The sequence below is a fragment of the Coregonus lavaretus genome (assembly GCF_964263955.1).
Source record: "Coregonus lavaretus genome assembly, chromosome: 23".
In the NCBI taxonomy this organism is placed as follows: domain Eukaryota; kingdom Metazoa; phylum Chordata; class Actinopteri; order Salmoniformes; family Salmonidae; genus Coregonus; species Coregonus lavaretus.
Window position 1 is genome coordinate 13,942,901 of NC_140010.1, and position 21,895 is coordinate 13,964,795.

Consider the following 21,895-nt stretch of genomic DNA (forward strand, 5'->3'; position numbering starts at 1 on the left):
TAAATCTTTTATCACAAATAAAATCTCCTGAGAGAATGGATTTGGAGAGCCAAGCTGAAGAGGAAGAACACACCATTGGTCTTCGGGGAGAGCTTTGTGTCTGATAACATTTGGGGAAGTGTGCTTCTGCTATCATTTATATTAATACTAAAATGAAAATGGCTACAATATGAGAAAATCTGAGTAAAGCTAGCGGATGCCAGGACCTTGAGTTTGCTTTGGCTTGACAATTTAAAACCATTCTCTCTTCTTTTTGTTTTTACTATTAAAATCACATCCAAGCTGAAAAACCAAACCCTCATTCCCTCACCACAAACAATTGTCTACTCTCGCCAAGGCACAAATTAAGGCTATTATCTCTCTAATTTGAGAGGGAGAACCAAAGGTTGATTAACGAGAGGCCTCTTATTTGACTGAATTTAGCAGTCAATTTAAGTGATTTAGGCTGGCCTTTTATCTTCCTATTAAGTGGGATGCTTTAGAATCTATAGTTTTGTTTAATAACCACAGCATGTGGGTAAACGGTTCTCTGTCGACCACTGGAATGTAGCCGTAAAAACCCTGTCATTGTTATTCTTCTCGTGGTCACATTAAATTCCTATCTGGTCATTTTCACTGGTTCTGGTCATTTTCACTGGTTCTGGTCATTTTCACTGGTTCTGGTCATTTTGCTGTGACTTTAGACTGATGTCAACTTAGAGAACAATAATTTAACAACCCAACATTATATAGAGATGTGTATGTAGGAGAATATATTCACCCTAGAATACGCCCATAGAACTCAGGCCTAGATATATCAAACTCCACTATCAATCAATAACTAAATCACTCAATTAATCAGTCAATCAGTCAATTAACCATCAAATATTCATATAGTCCTTTTTACAGCAACAGTTGTGACGAATTGTGAGTTGTGGTCCCATCACACAAATCAACAAGATCAAATGTACTGCATCGTCCAACATGGCTCCATTCCACACTCACCTTCATGCCCACGTTAGTGTTGTGCATGTCCACGCGGGCACGCAGGTCCTTGTTGGAGCGTTTGCCCAGGAAGTCCTTGACAAACTTGTTGCTGTACTTCAGGTTGTCTCCACAGCCGCCCCACTGCCAGGCCTTGCGGTTCTCCAGGTCTGGGGCTTCGTCGCAGGTGCAACGCTCCATTCGCCCGGCACTGCATGCCTTGGCCATGGCGTGAGTCAAGCCTGCTGAGGAGATGGCATACAGGAAGGCTGTCTCCTTAAAACCTGGAGAGATGTGGAGCAAGGGGAAGAATCAGATATCAGTTATAAGCTACCAACTTCCTACTGGACACTCAAAATGAGCCATTGAAAGTTGCCATCACAAAACAAATACTCTCTACTGTACTATCTACTATGGCCATTCAATGTTATACCATTCAATGATGGCAGCATAAATTGCTAAAATGTCTCTCACCCTCCACCCATGAAAGTCAGAAATGAGTTATCTGCAAGCTGAAAAAGTCTAACTCAGAACATTTTACATGTGGTCCTCTGTAGCTCAATTGGTAGAGCATGGCGCTTGTAACGCCAGGGTAGTGGGTTCGATCCCCGGGACCACCCATACGTAAAAATGTATGCACGCGTGACTGTAAGTCGCTTTGGATAAAAGTGTCTGCTAAATGGCATATTTTTATATGAAGTTGAGAAGCTTTTCTTTCCCTACCTCTCTTTAAAATGTTGGCTCTGTAGCGGCCCTCTAAGGTGCAGTTCCACCTCTCGAAGCGGAACTGGTACTGGCACTCCAGGGCACTCATGCTGATGGCCTCCATGAGGGTCTCGGCCACACCCGGGTCTCGTCGACACATCCGCCGCTGCTTTTTCTCCAGTTTGAGCCGGTCGCACAGCTTGTAGTGGGCCCTACCCACGTTCTCCTCGGGTTGGGAGCTCAGCGGTAGGATGGACAGCGGTTCATTACCTGTCAGTCTGGGGAGACAGAGAGAGATGCCCGTTAGATACTGTCAGATGCTCCTGCTGTGCTCCTGCTGTGCTCCTGCTGTGCTCCTGCTGTGCTCCTGCTGTGCTCCTGCTGTGCTCCTGCTAGCAACGCTTCGACCCAAGGGCCTTCCTCAAGTTTATTACAGGCATTACCTGGCAATCTGGGGAGATGTACTGTAACACACCGTTTTTGGGGTACGGAGAATGAAAAATCAACTATCGGAACACTCAGTCAGTACAGTGGACTGGAAATGTCAGGAAAATGGTATGCTAAGTCCCAAATACAGAAGGCTGACCTTTATGGTCTAAGTCAGAGCTGGTTAATGTTCGAGGGAATTCGGCTGCCATTTTTTGAAGGTTGCAATCGAGTTCAATGGTTAATGTTCCGGGGAATGCAACGTTTTCTGGAGATTGAAATCAACATTCACCATGTCTGTGTATATAGCACGTTCTCAGCAGCTGAAGAACGTTCTGTGCTGATTTGTCTCTTTTAGTGTAGCTACCAATAAGGACTCTAGTCATAACATCGCTGGCTAGCTAGCTAGATTGATACAGGGTGGTTAAAGGACATGATATGACATATTTAAAACAATGGTCCCACACAGTCAATTTGACCGTCACACCACAGGCATGCTAAACAGTAGCCAACCAATGGAGACTTACCATATCCTGGGGACTACTGACTGTCACTCACGGCGACCAGCGGTGTATAGATTTAAACATGATCACACAGCAGGCTTTACACTCTCATTATAGAATCCCCATACAAACTTCCAGTATTCAGGACCCTAGAGCTGCAATTCATTTGAAATATAATGAGGCTAAGCTTAGTTTCTAAACACGGTATAGGAGAACATGTGGTAGAGTTGCACTCCTTTCGTCAGTTTATTTAAAGGAAGTGTATATAAAACACACAAGCTATCACGGGGTCTGCCGCATAGCTGGCAAAACCCTCCCTGACTGACCAGCGTTCTGAGGTTGTGACGGATAGGCAAAGCAGAGCATTACTTTCACAAACAGACGCAGGGGACATGACTGTCAGCCTGTGACCATTTTGGTCACACCATCTGACAGGATTGGCAGGGTAGATGTTCATTATGTGCAATTTCAGAGCCACTTTTACACCATTAAAGTGAAAGAGAAGAATACATGGATTTACAGAAGAATTCACAAACAGACTCCTACAACGGACCCGGGCACATAATATGCCATTACTGAAAGAGTTTGATGCCTTTTAAATGTCAACGTTTCCCTGCTAATATTGACATCTGCTATATTTGAAAACAATCTGGGATTGTCCTGACAACAGCCATCAATAAGGGATAAACATATTAGATTTACTCTGGAGGTGACAAGGAGAGGTTGTTTTTCTTCCTGTCTCCTCAATATAACTTCAGTGCTCTGCTCAGTGCCATACGGTGACCTGTCTCTGGCCTCCGCCATCAAAATGTTGGCATTTAGCTTTAGGCCTTCAGTGAACTTCCCTTCCATCAATCTTAATAAAACAGGTTTATTTTATCTAATGGCTTTAGCATGTCACCAGACAAAAAGCTGAGTTTACTTGTCATGTTCAAGTGAATCTGGTGTGTCAGATTTGGATGACACAGTTCTGATCTCATTCACAAAACAATGCTCTGATTACACCGTGCACAATGAGAGGCCCATGCAGACATCACCAGTCACATGGGCAGAACAGGTCGCGATAGCTAGTCTAATGAGTAACTATGACAAGTGAACCGTACAATAACTCTTCAGTGAGGAAAGATTCAGCCCTGTTCTGTAATAGTAGGACACAAGCTAATGAGAGAGTGAGCAAGACACAGCCAGTCAGCCAACCACTATTAGCATTTAGCTAGCGTGTTACTGATGCCAATGAACCAGAAACCTATTCAATTCCATTTCCAGCCCATGAGTCATTTGGGTACAACTATTAACCAAATCACAGCCATAGAGATTCCTTCCAGATGTCCCAGGCATAGGCCGTGTTGCAGCGAATGTGAACACTGATTGATTCACAGTCTGTATCTCAAGAGAGTTACTGGGTACTTCTGCCTGTGTACTCCTCCAGTCAATGGTGCTACATGTTCACTTTATGACCTCATTTGTCTTCTGTCACCATTCAGAGCCAAACGGCCTCAATGAAGAGGTCACAGAGGTCATGTTACACAGAGAGAGAGAGAAAACTTTCAGAACTGATAATAACTGATTGTGAAGAGTTTTCCCTGGAGTCTAAAATCATGACAAACAAAACCTAGAGTGGTGCCTCTATATGGCCACAAAGTCATACAGCATACCAATATCCTATTATGTTTAGCTTATGTTAGCTTACAATGGTATGTTATTATATACATTTTCTGTTGAATACTTTACAGTGCTTTCATTATCTACTATGTACATGGCATGCCCCATATGAAGAATATGATCTCAACAGTCTAGTGGGGTTAAGGGCAGGTTTTGGAATTTGTGTACTCAGATCAGGTCAAATGGCTCCTATCTCTTATTTTTTTCAAAACATGTTTGCCTTTCCTAACTTGTCTGACATCTAAGGATTTTTCTAATGGAAACCTGGCAAGCTGTGTCTTGACAGAAATTGTTCTCCTTTAGGGAGTAAAAGTGTCACGGTTCAGACAGACGACCAGAGGACCACAATTGCGTCACACCAGAAAGTTTATTAAAACTTAAGGGAAAAGGGAAGTAGGGAGTGAATGAAGGCTCCAGGGGTAACAGGGATCCCGTCCAATGTGCTGGGTCTGTGCCCCCCCCAGTGGCAGCGATGCGTCCTATGAAGCCGGTGGTGGGTGGTCCAGAAGTCCTGGGGGGGGGGAGACACAGACACAACAGGGCGGAATGAAACAAGGCAGCAGTACAGTTCAAGGGAAATCCAAAATACGTAGTAGCAAGGCAGAAGGCTGGTCAGAGTTACCGGGATTGAAGAGTAGTCAGGAGTCGTTAAGGCAGAAAGCAGGTCTGGATCTCCTGGGGCAGAAGAGTATCCAAAAATCAGGCAGGTCCGGGGTCACAAAACCAGGGTGAGCCAGAAGCGCGAGCAAACAGGTTCCGGGAGTGAGCTTTGCAGACGATCTGACACCGGAGAGCTGAAAGACAGGGCCTTAAATACTGGGAGAGGTAGTGGGTAATGCAGCGCAGCTGGCAGAGTAATTAGAGCAGAGCAGAGCAGGGACAGGTGGAGCTAGTTAGGCTGAGTAGAGAGAGTGGTGAGCAGAGTGGAAGAAAATTAGGGTGGTAACCCGGTGGAGTGAGAGGCTCATGACAGAACCCCCCCCCCAAGGGACGGCCCCAGAAGTCCCAAGAGCAACACCACGCCGGGCGGGAGGAGGGGAGCCGGAGGAGGGCTAGAACTCCTCCGAACGGTCCGAGTGAACGTCCTCATCCTCGGAGGAAGCCGGAGGGCCGTGGTCGGGAGATGGGACAGGTCCCGAGACAGGATCAGGCACAGGACAGGAAGCCGAGCGGGCAGGACGGTTAGGGACCCCTCTGGGGCGGCCCCTACGGATTGCAGGTTGATCAGGATGCCGTTGGTGGAAAGCGGTGATGAGAGTCCTATCCACAATCCGACTAGCTGGCACCCAGGTCCTCTCCTCAGGTCCATAGCCCTCCCAGTCAATGAGGTACTGGAGACCCCTACCCCTCCGTCTGGACCGAAGCAGGCGGCGGACGGTGTAAACCAGACCACCATCGACGAGCCGTGGAGGAGGAGGACAAGGCGCAGCAGGGACCAGCGGACTCTCATGGATGGGCTTAATCTTAGACACATGGAAAGTGGGGTGCACCCTCAGGGAATTAGGCAGTTGGAGCCGGACAGCAGTTGGGCTAATCACTCTTATGATAGGGAATGGGCCAATGAACCGAGGTGCCAGCTTCTGCGACTCCACCCTGAGTGGCAGGTTCTTCGCTGACAACCACACCCTTTGACCAACATGGTAGGTGGGAGCAGGAATTCTCCGACGGTTGGCCCCGGTAGTGTAGCTGGCAACGGATCTGAGGAGTGTGGCTCGGGCTTGTGACCAGGTGCGGCGACATCGACGGGCAAAAGCAAGTGCAGATGGGCAAGTAACCTCCTCTTCCTGGCTGGCAAATAGAGGAGGCTGGTATCCATAAACACATTGGAAAGGGGACATACCGATGGCAGAGCAGGTCAGAGAATTGTGTGCGTACTCCACCCATGTCAATTGCTGCGACCAGGAGTGGGGGTTGCGTGAAGTCATGCATCGCAGTGCCTTCTCGAGCTCCTGATTAGCCCGCTCTGACTGCCCATTGGATTGGGGATGGAATCCGGAAGTCAGACTGACTGTGGCTCCCAGCAGGTGACAGAACTCCTTCCAAAAAGCGGAGGAGAATTGTGGACCACGGTCAGAAACTACATCCTTTGGCAGTCCGTGGATCCGGAAGACGTGTTCCAGGACCACCTGGGCGGTCTCCTTGGCGGTTGGGAGCTTGGGGAGGGGAATGAAGTGTGCCATCTTGCTGAAACGGTCAACTATGGTGAGAATGACGGTCATGCCACTTGAAGGGGGCAGCCCCGTGACAAAGTCAAGGGCGATGTGAGACCAGGGACGTCTGGGCACAGGCAGGGGCTGCAGCAATCCGGCTGGGGGCTGGCAGGACGACTTGTGTTGGTTGCAGATGGGGCAGGCTTGGACGAATTCCCGTACATCCTTTCTCAGAGAGGGCCACCAGAACCTCTGGGCGAGCAGGTTGTAAGTGCGGGTGGAGCCAGGGTGACAAGCTAGGCGGGAGTCATGTCCCCACTGAACGACCTGGGACCTCAGGTCTTCGGGGACAAAAAGGCGGTCAGCTGGGCAAGTGCTGGGACCTGGCTGGTTACGGAGAGCTTCCAGCACCTGTTCCTCAACAGCCCAGGTCAGAGCTGCAACGATGCAGGGACTTGGCAGAATCGACACAGGGTCCTTGGAGGGGGTGTCATCCTTCTGGAATTGACGGGAGAGGGCGTCTGGCTTGGTGTTGCGTGATCCAGGCCGGTATGACAGAGTGAAATTAAACCTGGTGAAGAACAGGGCCCAGCGGGACTGCCTGGAGTTCAACCGTTTGGCCGTGCGGATGTACTCCAAGTTCTTATGATCGGTCCAAACGAGAAATGGAATGGTGGACCCCTCCAGCCAGTGACGCCACTCCTCCAAGGCAAGCTTCACAGCCAGCAGCTCACGGTTCCCTATGTCGTAATTGCACTCAGAGGGGGACAACCGACGTGAGAAAAAGGCACAGGGATGGAGCTTCCTATCCTCCGCAGCCCACTGAGAAATCACAGCACCAACTCCCACATCCGAGGCGTCCACCTCCACAATGAATTGCCGGTCCACATCAGGCATCTGGAGGATGGGAGCGGAGGTGAACCTCACCTTGAGGGTACTGAAGGCTTTGTCGGCTGCTGGGGTCCAGGTGAAGGGTTGCTTGGTGCTGGTTAGAGCAGTGAGAGGGGCAGCAACGGTACTGTAGTTCCGGATAAACTTTCTATAGAAGTTAGCAAACCCCAGAAACTGTTGCAGCTTCTTTCTGTTCTCCGGAACTGGCCATGAAGTGACTGCTGATACTTTGGCCGGATCCATTTGGATACTTCCCTCTGCCACTATGTACCCCAGGAAGGCCACTGTCTTGACGTGAAACTCACATTTCTCTGCCTTGGCGTAGAGGGAATTCTCCAGAAGACGATGAAGGACTTGCTGGACATGGCGGGTGTGTTCAGACAGGTTTCTGGAGTAGATTAAGATGTCATCCAGGTAAACGAAGACAAACTTGTTTAACATGTCCCGCAGTACATCATTCACTAGAGCCTGGAACACAGCAGGAGCATTGGTGAGGCCAAAAGGCATAACCAGATACTCGTAGTGGCCTGTTGGTGTATTGAATGCGGTTTTCCATTCATCTCCCTCCCGGATCCGCACTAGGTGGTAAGCGTTTCTGAGATCCAACTTGGTAAAAACAGTGGCTCCCTGGAGCAACTCAAAAGCAGAGGTGAGCAGAGGCAGAGGGTAACGGTTTTTCACTGTGATGTCGTTGAGTCCCCTGTAGTCGATGCAGGGGCGAAGAGATCCGTCCTTCTTCCCCACAAAGAAGAAGCCAGCACCAGCAGGAGATGAAGATGAACGGATTAATCCTGCGGACAGAGAGCCATTGATGTAGTCCTCCATGGACTTTCTTTCAGGAGCAGACAACGAATAAAGACGACCCTTTGGAGGGGCTGTTCCAGGGAGGAGGTCGATGGCACAGTCGTACGGTCGGTGAGGGGGCAGAGATGTGGCTCTTGCTTTGTTAAACACCTCTCTGAGACCATGGTAGCATTCTGGGACATTGGAGAGGTCAGGAGCGGAGTTAGTAGGTTCTGGCCGAGGGGGTAGTGCGGCAGCAAGCAGGCAGGTTCGGTGGCAGTCCTCTCCCCACTCCCTGATCACCCCGGTCACCCAGTCGAGCTGAGGGTTGTGCCGGCGGAGCCATGGGTAACCCAGGATGAGGGGTTGGCCTGGAGAGGGGAGCAGGTGAAACTGGATAGTTTCTTGATGGTTTCCGGACAGACCCATCGAGACCGGGGCCGTGACATGAGTGACCGATCCGAGTAAGTGTCCGTCCAGTGCCCGGGCAGGAATAGGAGGTGTCAAACGGAGGTTCTCCAGTCCCAGTTGGCGTGCCAGCTTGATGTCCATTATGTTGGCTTCGGCGCCAGAATCCACCAGAGCAGCCAGGGTGTGAGTTGAGTCAGAGAGGCGGAGGTGAACTTGCAGCAGGGGTTTGCGGTCGGAGGACTGGATGGTCATAGAACTCAACCGGACTCCCCCTATGCCCGGTGAGCTTCGCCCCTTTAAAGGGCAGGTTACCACACGATGTCCATCACCTCCACAATAGAGGCAGAGGTTTGAGGTGAAGCGGCGCTGGCGCTCTGCAGGAGTGAGAGAGGCTCGCCCAATCTCCATAGACTCAGACTGATCAAGCTGACCTGGGTGAGTGGCAGTAGATGACAGGAGCCCAGTCGGATCTCTCCGAATGCCGGTAGTAGGTGGACCTTGGCGCCCCCTCTCACGACGACGGGTCTGTATCCTTCTGTCGATCCTGACAGTCAGTGCGATGGCTTCATCAAGAGTGGAAGGCAGTTCATGGGAGACCAACTCGTCCTTGATATAGTCAGCCAAACTATGGAAGAACGCGTCCACCAACGATGGTGTGTTCCAAGAACTTCGTCTAGCCAGGGTTCGGAAGTCGATGGAATGGTCTGCGACTGTACGTCCGCCTTGTCGAATACTGAACAGTTCACGAGACGCCTCTGCGGTTGGTGAACCCAGGTCAAACACCTTCAGCATCTCCTCAGCAAACAGGTCGAAGGTTGCACATGCGGGGGTTTGACGTTCGAACTCTGCTGTTCCCCAGAGTCGAGCTCGGCCCGTCAGGTGAGTGATGGCATACCCAACTTTAGCCCCCTCCGTGGCGAAGGTCCTTGGCTGCAAGGAGAACTGAAGTCGGCAGCTAGTCAGGAATGGCCGGACCTGGGTTGAATCGCCGTTGAACCGCTCGGGGTTTCCAATCTTGGGTTCCGGAGCAGCGGCTGCAATGACCGGGGCAGGTAACTCGGGGGCAGGGCTGGTGGGCAGACTGGCTGGGGTAAGGTTGGTGAGGAGTTGAATGATCATGGCGAGTTGTTGTTGCTGCTGCTGGAACTGCTGCTCATGCTCATCGGTTTCCATGTCGAGGGAAGTGTGCGCTGAGTCCATAATGGTCAGATCGTACTGTCACGGTTCAGACAGACGACCAGAGGACCACAATTGCGTCACACCAGAAAGTTTATTAAAACTTAAGGGAAAAGGGAAGTAGGGAGTGAATGAAGGCTCCAGGGGTAACAGGGATCCCGTCCAATGTGCTGGGTCTGTGCCCCCCCCAGTGGCAGCGATGCGTCCTATGAAGCCGGTGGTGGGTGGTCCAGAAGTCCTGGGGGGGGGGAGACACAGACACAACAGGGCGGAATGAAACAAGGCAGCAGTACAGTTCAAGGGAAATCCAAAATACGTAGTAGCAAGGCAGAAGGCTGGTCAGAGTTACCGGGATTGAAGAGTAGTCAGGAGTCGTTAAGGCAGAAAGCAGGTCTGGATCTCCTGGGGCAGAAGAGTATCCAAAAATCAGGCAGGTCCGGGGTCACAAAACCAGGGTGAGCCAGAAGCGCGAGCAAACAGGTTCCGGGAGTGAGCTTTGCAGACGATCTGACACCGGAGAGCTGAAAGACAGGGCCTTAAATACTGGGAGAGGTAGTGGGTAATGCAGCGCAGCTGGCAGAGTAATTAGAGCAGAGCAGAGCAGGGACAGGTGGAGCTAGTTAGGCTGAGTAGAGAGAGTGGTGAGCAGAGTGGAAGAAAATTAGGGTGGTAACCCGGTGGAGTGAGAGGCTCATGACAAAAAGAGCTTAAGTACATTGTAGGATAGTCTGGCCTGACTGTGCCTCAGTATATACTGTACGTATAGAGATACTCCAAACATACAAATGCTATCTTTATTCATCTTAATTGTTATTTATTTTGATAATATGTGTATCCACTACGTCTGCAACACAGTGAGGAGAAAAATAAAGAACTCAAGAGCAAAATGTACCAGTTAATAAACAGTTGTCATCGTGATTGACAACATTTCCACAACACTTCTGCTGTGGGCTGAGGCTCAATATTTGAATGATGGCAACACCATTTAGAGAACCTGCATAATTAATTTCTACATGCCATCAGGAGAGCCAAACTCCAGCCATCACTCAACAAGCCCTAAGATATATGCCTGAAATGTAATAATATACAAATATAATAATATACAAACTTTACTGAACTTAGATATCGCTGGATGAATAAAATAAGTGATGTTACCCAGGAGATACAAAGTGGAACAGATTATTCATGAAGCTTGGCAGTCTCAGTAAATTAAGCACCTGTTTTTAAAACTATTATTTAAACATTCCTAGAGATTTGACAGATGTAAGCATCACGCTCCTGAAGTCTGTAAGAGCAAAAGAAACAGCAACCGGATGCTGAGTTATACCCTTTGTAATGTACCGTACACAGCAATTCAATTATGTTAGGCACAATGGTTGCTCATGGCATAACTCTAGATAGTTTGCTGCCGGTTGCGCTAAACTATACATGGGTGTGCCATTATTACCAATAACAACAGTGGTGAAACTCCACAGACAAAAACGTTGTCAGAATTATCTAAATCCTATCACCATGACATGTTACATTCCTTAGTGGACATGACACACATCAGGAGCCTCAACCATTACTGTCACTATCACAGTCTCCTCAGTGTTAACTCTCCATAGAGCACAGAGGCCTGGCTGGCTGCCTGCCTGGCCCTGAGGCTATCCAAGACAAGAGTCAAATAAAATGCCATTCCTCAAAAGTGTCTGTGTACTGTGACGTCTGTCCGTCCGTCTGTCCGTCTGTCTGTGTGTCTGTCTGAGACACAAAGACATTCTGAAGCTGGAAGGAGGCAAGAGACAACACTAATCCTTTGGGCTACTGCTCTGCCTGCTTAGCTGACTTCCACACAAAAGCATATTTTTATCCAGTTACCAAGAAGGCTGGGAGGCAAAGTGCGGATAGGAGGAGGAGATTTGAGAAACACTTCTTCAGGTCTCGCGAGAAGAAGCTACTGTGGCTCGTCTTGTGCATGTTTCCGCTCTGTGGCAGTCAAATGCTATCACAGATGTGCTTTAATTCCAGTTCCCCCCTATTCTAAAGGATTTCTGATATCTACAGGAGGAGCTGAGGGGAGGCTATCGGTATTAGGTTTTAAAACACTGATGGAAATTATAATTTTACTTCTTAGAGCTATCCTCAACATGCACAATGGTGGTCATAGTACTTTGGTGAATTGTGCTCCTGCATGTTGCCTAACAAGCACATTTGAAGAGGTGTTAGACGAAGAAGGAGAACCCAAAACCGTACAGAATAACTAGCTAAAGATCAGTTTAAAGATCAGTTTACCTCCATAATGTGAGTCAAAAGAAACCCAATGTCACACACTCACTCAGACTATGCTAAGTTTTGCAGAGCCAGTGTCACACACTCAAAAGGAGCACTGTTGACTTCTGCAGAGCGAACTCATTCAACTCACTTAGAACAAAGGATGGAGTCGAAAGGAGAGTATTGTGCCCGTACAGTAGCACTCCAGAAACTGATCTTGCAAGATCTTTGGTCTTAAAGTCATTATTCTGTTTCCAGGAACACAGGAGCTCACTGGTTCTGAGTAGGAATGATGGAAAGCCCTGCCCAACCACAATGTCTCAATATCTATGGTCCTGAAACATGTGAAAACTACAGTGAGTACAGTCGTGGTCAAAAGTTTTGAGAATGACACAAGTATTGGTCTTCACAAAGTTCGCTGCTTCAGTGTTATGAGATATTTTTGTTAGATGTTACTATGGTATACTGAAGTATAATTACAAGCATTCCATAAGTGTCAAAGGCATTTATTGACAATTACATTAAGTTTATGCAAAGAGTCAATATTTGCAGTGTTGACCCTTCTTTTTCAAGACCTCTGCAATCCGCCCTGGCATGCTGTCAATTAACTTCTGGGACACATCCATTTTTTTTTTTTTGGTCATTTAGCAGACGCTCTTATCCAGAGCGACTTACAGGAGCAATTAGGGTTAAGTGCCTTGCTCAAGGGCACAGCGACAGATTTTTCACATAGTCGGCTCGGGGATTAGAACCAGCGACCTTTCGGTTACTGGCACAACGCTCTTAACCACTAAGCTACCTGCCGCCCATCCTGACTGATGGCAGCTCATTCTTGCATAATCAATGCTTGGTGTTTGTCAGAATTTGTGGGGTTTTGTTTGTCCACCCGCCTCTTGAAGATCAACCAAGTTCTCAATGGGATTAAGGTCTGGGGAGTTTCCTGGCCATGGACACAAAATTTCAATGTTTTGTTCCCCGAGCCACTTAGTTATCACTTTTGCCTTATGGCAAGGTGCTCCATCATGCTGGAAAAGGCAATGGTCATCACCAAACTGTTCTTGGATGGTTGGGAGAAGTTGCTCTTGGAGGATGTGTTGGTACCATTCTTTATTCATGGCTGTGTTCTTAGGCAAAATTGTGAGTGAGCCCACTTTCTTGGCTGAGAAGCAACCCCACACATGAATGGTCTCAGGATCCTTTACTGTTGGCATGACACAGGACTGATGGTAGCGTTCACCTTGTCTTCTCCGGACAAGGTGTTTTCCCCAAACAATCGGAAAGGGGATTCATCAGAGAAAATGACTTTACCCCAGTCTTCAGCAGTCCAATCCCTGTACCTTTTGCAGAATATCAGTCTGTCCCTGATGTTTTTCCTGGAGAGAAGTGGCTTCTTTGCTGCCCTTCTTGACACCAGGCCATCCTCCAAAAGTCTTCGCCTCACTGTGTGTGCAGATGCACTCGCACTTGCTGGACTTTCTTGGGCGCCCTGACGCCTTCTTCACAACAATTGAACCTCTCTCCTTGAAGTTCATGATGATCCGATAAATGGTTGATTTAGGTGTAATCTTACTAGCAGCAATATCCTTGCCTGTGAAGTCCTTTTTGTGCAAAGCAATGATGACGGCACATGTTTCCTTGCAGGTAACCATGGTTAACAGAGGAAGCACAATGATTTCAAGCACCACCCTCCTTTTAAAGCTTCCAGTCTGTTATTCTAACTCAATCAGCATGACAGAGTGATCTCCAGCCTTGTCCTCGTCAACACTCTCACCTGTGTTAACGAGAGAATCATTGACATGATGGCAGCTGGTCCTTTTGTGGCAGGGCTGAAATGCAGTGGAAATGTTTTTTGGGGATTAAGTTCATTTTCATGGCAAAGAGGGACTTAATTGCAATTCATCTGATCACTCTTCATGACATTCTGGAGTATATGCAAATTGCCATCATCAAAACTGAGGCAGCAGACTTTGTGAAAATTAGTATTTGTGTCATTCTCTTTTGACCACGACTGTACATGTTAACAATGTAAGGTATATGAACTAAAGGGAGTATAGTTAGCAGTGTAGCGAGCTACTGCTGCTAGGTTTAGGTCTTACACATTAGAATGTAAGAGCATGTAGACCCTTGTTTTTCTATCATGAACTGTTTTCAGAGGCTGTTTCTCCTTTGAGGTGTTGGCACAGCAACACACATGGAACATAACACCAACAGAAAAATAATAAAGTTCACTATTATCCTACGTGAGGTGGGATTCTTACTGCTGTTTGCTCAGCTTTGCTTTTTCCTAACACTCACTCATTCACTCACTCATGCACTCCTCACTCACACACAGACATCGTCGACCGAGGCTTCAAACAAGGCTAATCTCCCTCGTCGCTTTGCCTTCTTCCTCCCTGCCTGCACCTTTCACTGGTGGAGTTTGTTTAGGTCTTTCTCTTCACCTGTCAACGCGTCCCATTGCCCGTGACATTTACTTGATATACATTTTCCAATGATGGCTGAGTGAAAACGACTCATTACGCTGTGTGTGTGTGTGTGTGTGCGTGTGTGTGTGTGTGTGTGTGTGTGTGTGTGTGTGTGTACTCACACAGCCCTGGATCCCTGGAGGAAATCATTTATTCAGACTAAACTTTGCCTTCATCACCCTTCTGGCTTCGTGTCAGAGCCCCTACCACGACCCTGGCCTGCACTGCTGCTGCACTGCTTTATAATATGGCTGTTAATGTCGCTCTTCATCTGGGGTTTATAAAGGGTTTATGAAGGGTTATTAAGGGTTACATGTGAAGGCGTAGTACAAGAACATTTAACATAATCAAATATTGGCAGCTTGATAATAACCTTGATATCACATAACCTTTGGCCTAATATTGATCATCTTAATGAGTATGTGATGAGTATGCAATGACTCATTCTTTATAAACATATGCAAACATGCATAGATGCTGGCGTGTCATTTACACTTCATAATATCAGTATGTCAAAAAGGCAACTCAGTACAAAATCTGCAGTTACAGGGGACTAATAAAAACACATGTTGTGACAGAGAGAGCTGCAGTGCAACTAACGGATTGCTCTGTAACAAATATGCTCTTGCTGTTGTGAACTACATAATGAGGGAGTGATGAACTTAAGACGACAACCATGACTATTGCTTTTTAGATCTCCAGATTGTTCATTAACAGTGTCAGACTACATTGGCTTTGATTGACATCCAGTGATGCTGATAGAGAAAAACGATAACTGACCACCCTACTCCAATCAGATCTGTGCTTTTCCAGACTGCAAACCATTGGTGGTTTTGTGAGTTCCAATGGACATTTGGGACATTACATATTACACTTGGCTGAAAACTTAGGCTACAGTATCACAATCCCCATTGTCTTTCGTCAATGGTTATTCTGGTTGCACACACTAGCGGACTTATCATTAGACAGAAGAGGCAATTGCCTCAAGCCTCACATCATTAAAGGGCCTTGTGAGCTACTCAATATTAGGAAGGTGTTCCTAATGTATGGTATACTCAGTGTATATCAAACAGAGGCTACTGAAGGTTAGACAAATGTGCAGCTAGTATGTACCCTTATACCATCTCCACCCCACTTGCCAACAGGTGCTGTGAGTGCGTGTGCGTGTGTGTGTGTGTGTGTGTGTGTGTGTGTGTGTGTGTGTGTGTGTGTGTGTGTGTGTGTGTGTGTATGTGTACATACTTGTGTGTGTATGTGTGCGTCACGCACCTGCGCTTGCATGTGCACAGCACTTGTGTGTCTGTGTGTGTTGCTACCTAAAGTCAACACCTTAAAGAGTCAACCCTGGCTGAACCCTCCCAAACAGAAAAGCGAGAAACTACAGTTTCTCAATCAGTCTCAACTTGAAACTACAGTTTATCAATCAGTCTCAACTTGAAACTACAGTTTATCAATCAGTCTCAACTTGCTGGTTGTGTGGTCTGGTGTCTCTAAGGTCAACTCCCTCCCATTCTCTCCTTACCTGTCTCCCCTCTCTCCTTACCTGTCTCCTCTCTCTCCCTCCCTGTCTCCCCTCTCTCCTTACCTGTCTCCTCTCTCTCCTAACCTGTCTCCCCTCTCTCCTTACATGTCTCCCCTCTCTCCTTACCTGTCTCCCCTCTCTCCGTACCTGTCTCCCTTCTCTCCTTACCTGTCTCCTCTCTCTCTCTCCTAACCTGTCTCCTCTCTCTCCTTCCCTGTCTCCCCTCTCTCTTTACCTGTCTCCCCTCTCTCCTTACCTGTCTCCCCTCTCTCCTTCCCTGTCTCCTCTCTCTCCTTACCTGCCTCCTCTCTCCTTACCTGTCTCCTCTCTCTCCTCCTCTGTCTCCCCTCTCTCCTTATCTGTCTCCCCTCTCTCCTTACCTGTCTCCCCTCTCTCCTTACCTGTCTCCTCTCTCTCCTTACCTGTCTCCCCTCTCTCCTTACCTGTCTCCCCTCTCTCCTTACCTGTCTCCTCTCTCTCCTTACCTGTCTCCTCTCTCTCCTTCCCTGTCTCCCCTCACTCCTTACCTGTCTCCTCTCTCTCCTAACCTGTCTCCCCTCTCTCCTTACATGTCTCCCCTCTCTCCTTACATGTCTCCCCTCTCTCCTTACCTGTCTCCCCTCTCTCCTTACCTGTCTCCCCTCTCTCCTTACCTGTCTCCTCTCTCTCCTTACCTGTCTCCTCTCTCTCCTTACCTGTCTCCTCTCTCTCCTTACCTGTCTCCCCTCTCTCCTTACCTGTCTCCCCTCTCTCCTTACCTGTCTCCTCTCTCTCCTTACCTGTCTCCCCTCGCTCCTTACCTGTCTCCCCTCTCTCCTTACCTGTCTCCTTTTCTCCTTACCTGTCTCCCCTCTCTCCTTAACTGTCTCCCCCCTCTCCTTACCTGTCTCCCCTCTCTCCATACCTGTCTCCTCTCTCTCCTTACCTGTCTCCCCTCTCTCCTTACCTGTCTCCCCGCTCTCCTTACCTGTCTCCTCTCTCTCCTTACCTGTCTCCCCTCTATCCTTACCTGTCTCCCCTCTCTCCTTCCCTGTCTCCCCTCTCTCCTTCCCTGTCTCCCCTGTCTCCCCTCTCTCCTTACCTGTCTCCCCTCTCCCCCTCCTCTTCCCCCCTTTCCCTCTGCATCTCCCTCTGCTTTCCCTCTCCTATCCCTCACTCCCCCTCTCAAGGGGTTGCTCTCCCCTCTTCTCTCGCCCTCCTCACCCATACCTACCCCCACAGGCCAATTTACTCTAAACGAATGCCAATCATTCCCTCCAGCTGTTGGCTCAAAACAAAGTCTGTTCCCAGAGAAAACGAACCAGCCAGCTGTCTTACTAAAGATAACCCAAAACAACGGCATCCAGCCAGCCAGCCAGACAGACAGCCAGACAGACAGTGAGCAAGGCAAGCAGACACAACAGGTCCCATATTAACAGTCGTTGTAAATACAAGCCCCCTGGGGTAGTTTACCTAATCCCCTGTCTGTTAGGGACAAACCACCATGCTCACCTCAGAAAAGTCTAAATGTGATCCAACCCTATGGTGGTAGCCAGGCTATTGTAAAGATAACAGGGGAATTTTTTAAAAGAAAATCTGGGCTGGGTGTGACCTCTGGAGGGCCCAAACCTTCGTCCCATCCGGTATCTCACGGGCCAGGCCCTGCCAGAGGTAGTAGGAATGTCAGTGTGGTATTCTCCCTCTGGCCCGGCCTGAATCCAAGGCTGCTGCCTAGGCTATGTACTACTACTGACTGAACTGAAGCTTGAGTGAAAGAGAGAAAAAACAACATTCCGACTGTGGCATCCAAGTCATTGAAAATGTTTAGGTCCACATTTGATCTGTACTGGGTTAGATGACCAATGAACATTACTTTGTAATGGTTGTCATCATACTTTGCATCATTATGCCCAAGTTGAGTCACAGTTCTGACATGTCCCATTTGGGAAAGTGGCTAGAGGGACAGAGATGACATCATGCTTGGTCACATCCTGTATAGGTCAGCAGTTGAAGATAGGGGACTTCCCCCGATCCCCTCCATCCCTCCCTCACCCCCTCTACGACTTAGTGAACAATACTTTGTAGCGTTAACAGACTAGGCATCATATTCTCCCCATTCGGGAAGGTTCATTATTTAAACGATAATGACTTACTGAAATGTGAAGTTATATTGGTCTGTTTTGGCACAGAGATGGTCCTCTGTAGCTCAGCTGGTAGAGCACGGTGCTTGTAACGCCAAGGTAGTAGGTTCAATCCCCAGGACCACCCATACACAAAAAAATATATATAATGTATGCACGCATGACTGTAAGTCACTTTGGATAAAAGCGTCTGCTAAATGGCTTATTATTATTATTATAGAGATGATCTGTTATGTGTCCTGTAACTGTACAGTATCAATCTCAGGGCTTTAGAAGCAATAGCCATATAACTCAGTTCTCTCTCAACCAATGGCTGATCTTAGCTTTACCTCCTCAATAACCTTTTACTCTTTCCCCCATATCTGGCATAAATTACAAGTGAAATGGAAACAGTGTCATTAAGGCTGGCAAAAGGAGGACATCTCCATTCTCAACAGGGCGTAGCTCTGCACTGCTCTGGCCTTCCTGTCCCCCTATTGCCCTACTCTACAGCAGTCAGGACACTCCCCCCTACCAGAGTCATTATGAACCTAAACTATAGTTTTTAATCCAGAAAATGAAATACATCACCATTTTCTAGACATCTGCAGATTATTATTTCCCAATCTTTTATTCAAAATGCTACCCTGATCTGAACTATTGGCTCTGTAGCCGTGGAGCGGTCTGTACTGTATGAATATGGGGTTGGTTGGGGAATGAGACCATGGAGCTTGGTAAGAGGTTTAACTGCAATGTGAGAACTCAAGGCTCCTAGGGTCAGCGGCTCAGTTGTAGTCACTGTGTGACTGGCACAGATTGGGCACGCCACAACAGTGTCCACATGACTCCCCTGTTCTAGCATACGCCATGGCACAGAGCAGCGCAGAGCACCCCTGTACCAGCACACCGACCGACCGACGCACCAAACAAGTTCAGCCACGGCACACATTCATACACACCCACCGCATTCATATACCATTCACACACACACGCTCACACGAGAATCAGACCACCACTATTTGGTAAGAAAGAAAGGGAACCAGTGTATTTTAAAGTGTACTTTTCGATAATACTCTCTGTACAATGAGTAATTGGTTATGCAGATTATAGATTTGTAACACACACATTTATTAATTTATTCTTACTGTACAGTGAGCACTTCACTTCCCAGGGGTAATCCAAGCATGTAAAGTAAAACCACTATCAAAAAAACAGTAGCTGTTTTCAACCATGCATCAGCAACTGAAAGACTGGCTAAGTTTAGTCGTTATTAACGGTTATTTACAGTTGCTACTGAGAGATTACAAGGTTTCCTTCCTTCTCTCTCTCTCAGGGAATTCAAATAGAATTACTGAAAAGCCAGCAAAAGCTAAATTCAATACTCAGTAAGGGTGGAAGTGGTACAGTATATTGTTTGCACTGCAGTCTTAAGTAGCAACATGAATGAATCAAGATGATAAACTACTGTCCTGTAGCTACACACTGGTTATAACATCAAGGTACTAACTCTTAGTCACAACTGGAAGAGATGTAATTTTGGCTCACCTTACATACAGTACATCCACCTGGATTCAATCTAGTCATAATGAGATTCTTATGGTGTTCCATATGGGTAAGAATCATCATACACTGAGACTTAATCACCCAATAAAATATTAATTTACTTCATGATTCTGACTTTGGTTTTTGCTAAACATTCCGAGACCTTAACTCTAGATTCTACATGTAGATTCATTTCTCAAGGACTTCCAGTTATTGAACATACTGTACTGGATCATAGACAACATGGGGTAACCTGTGCTGCTTTGTGCTACCTGCCTGCAAGGCAAGACTGCATGTAACTGCATACGACCTCCTTGAACCCATCACGACCTGAAAATGAGGCAAGAAGAGTAGAACAGATTACCTTTCGAAGCCAGAATCCAAAGCAAGCATTTGTCAATCTGGCTAATCTTGGCTGGAGACAAGGGCCACACACACACACAGAGACACACACACACAGAGACACACACACACACAGGCGTTCTCCCACAGAAATTGTCCTGTGGTTAAGGACGGAAAACATATGACATGGCAATCCCGCTAATTAACGTCAGATCATCAATCCCAGACCACTAAAAGCATCATGATTCTATATTGGTTTTCCTGTTTTGCAAATTACCCTTGTCGAGGCTATGTCCCGAGTCCCATCTGTAAAGAACATCATGTGTCTAACTCTGTATACCTTCTCTTACCAATGAGAATTTGTTTCCGTTCCATATCTGCGGACTACCCAGCCATGAAGTACACAGCTGACTGGTAAAGGCTGGATAGGAGCAGGAGCCGCTCCCTCCTTTTAAAAGACAATATTTCTTAACTGTGGTCGGGCTCGGCATGCTGACGATACCAGAACCTTAAGCCCTTCGGATGTGAGTGGGCCAACACACATTTTAAAGACCTTTCCAAATGCAATAACACCATGTAATCTTCAACATATACAGTAGAACCATATCATTATACTGTACAGAGTGTATCCAGACTATCCACTACCCAGGCCACTGCAGACAACATCGACTAAAACCTTCACAACAAAGGTGTGTGAGTATGTAAACCTCCAAATGACTAAACTCGAAAAATTACTCCAACAGGCAACATTTGGTAGAGGAACCATTTCCATGACAGACTGCCTTAACCTGCTATTCAAGGAGCAATTAAGTTAAATTAATTCTTATTTTTACATCACAATACAGCAAGGCCCTGCTGTGAGTGAGCTGAGTTGAATGACATCGGACATCCAAGTTGATCAAAGTCAGCATTTTGTACTTGACATTTATTTTGACCACAACCATGCATACATGGAACACATTTTTTCCTGAATTTGTACTTACACAGTGTCTGGTGCCTTTAGATTTGGCTGTTTTCACATCTCATTTCCAACTCTCCTAAGGTTACACAAAGGGGTTAAAAGGTGCTGAATGAGACACATCCTGGGCTCCAGAAAGCGGCTGCTCCCCCCTGTGGTGGCTATGGGCATAGCACTCCTTCCACCAGATGCTTTCTGGGAGGACATTGACCTAACTCTACACAGTGCAAACTCTAACTCATAAGACAAGCTTGAAACAATACTGTGCCAAATATACCAGGTGAGATCTCACCACTAGCCAGACTCCATGTGATCACAGCTAACCCCAAGCAGCCAGCGCTGAGAGAGAATCCTATCTTGGCTCACTGTAAAGTGATACCCTCTGAGGTGTGACTGCGGCCACAGGATATCCTCTGATGTTGGGAAATCCCTCTATCCCAGGCAGGGAACGCTCCCCGCCCTGCCTGCCTACACCCTGCCTGCCTACCTGCACCCTGCCTGCCTGCCTGCGCCCTGCCTGCCTGCCTGCGACCTGCCTGCCTTCCTGCACCCTGCCTGCCTGCACCCTGCCTGCCTGCCTGCGCCCTGCCTGCCTGTATCCTGCCTGTGAGCTAGCCTAGCGTCAGGGCTAATCAGTGCTTAAGGCTTCTGTAATGAGAAGCCCGCCACCACTGTCTGCCAGCCTAGCCCCACGCCAACATCAGCCCTGAGCCCACAGTCACTCTTAATGGCTGGTAATCACCCTGCATCTTTACACAAACCACTGGGATACCAGCAGCAGCACGCACATGAACCAGCAGCCTGGGGAGTGGAGGGGAGCTGGCGGGAAGTGTTTACATGGAGACTGGCTGTTGAGTAGCCTATAACCTCTTGGAAACACACCAACTGGGGGTTTGAACCAGCGTGTTCCGCCCGCTACAACTGTGTTAGCCCGCTAAGCTAAAGCCTAGACATTAACGCTGGAGACTGTGGAGAAGCAGAGAGTATATTGCAGGCTACAAATGAATCTGCTTTGTTACGTTGTTTTAGGCATATTGAGACTTT

General features: G+C 47.7%; 1 protein-coding gene across 1 annotated transcript in view; it reads right to left on the reverse strand.

Annotated features, from left to right (window-relative positions):
• The window catches only part of LOC311098665 (protein Wnt-9a-like), a gene marked incomplete at its 5' end in the record, with an annotated part of 33,829 nt that overhangs the window by 5,629 nt on the left and 6,305 nt on the right, over positions 1 to 21,895 (reverse strand). The window contains 2 exons of the mRNA XM_084139199.1: positions 985 to 1,247; positions 1,687 to 1,946. Of these exons, the coding sequence (XP_083995325.1) occupies positions 985 to 1,247; positions 1,687 to 1,946 (523 nt within the window). The remainder of the gene's footprint in view (positions 1 to 984; positions 1,248 to 1,686; positions 1,947 to 21,895) is intronic.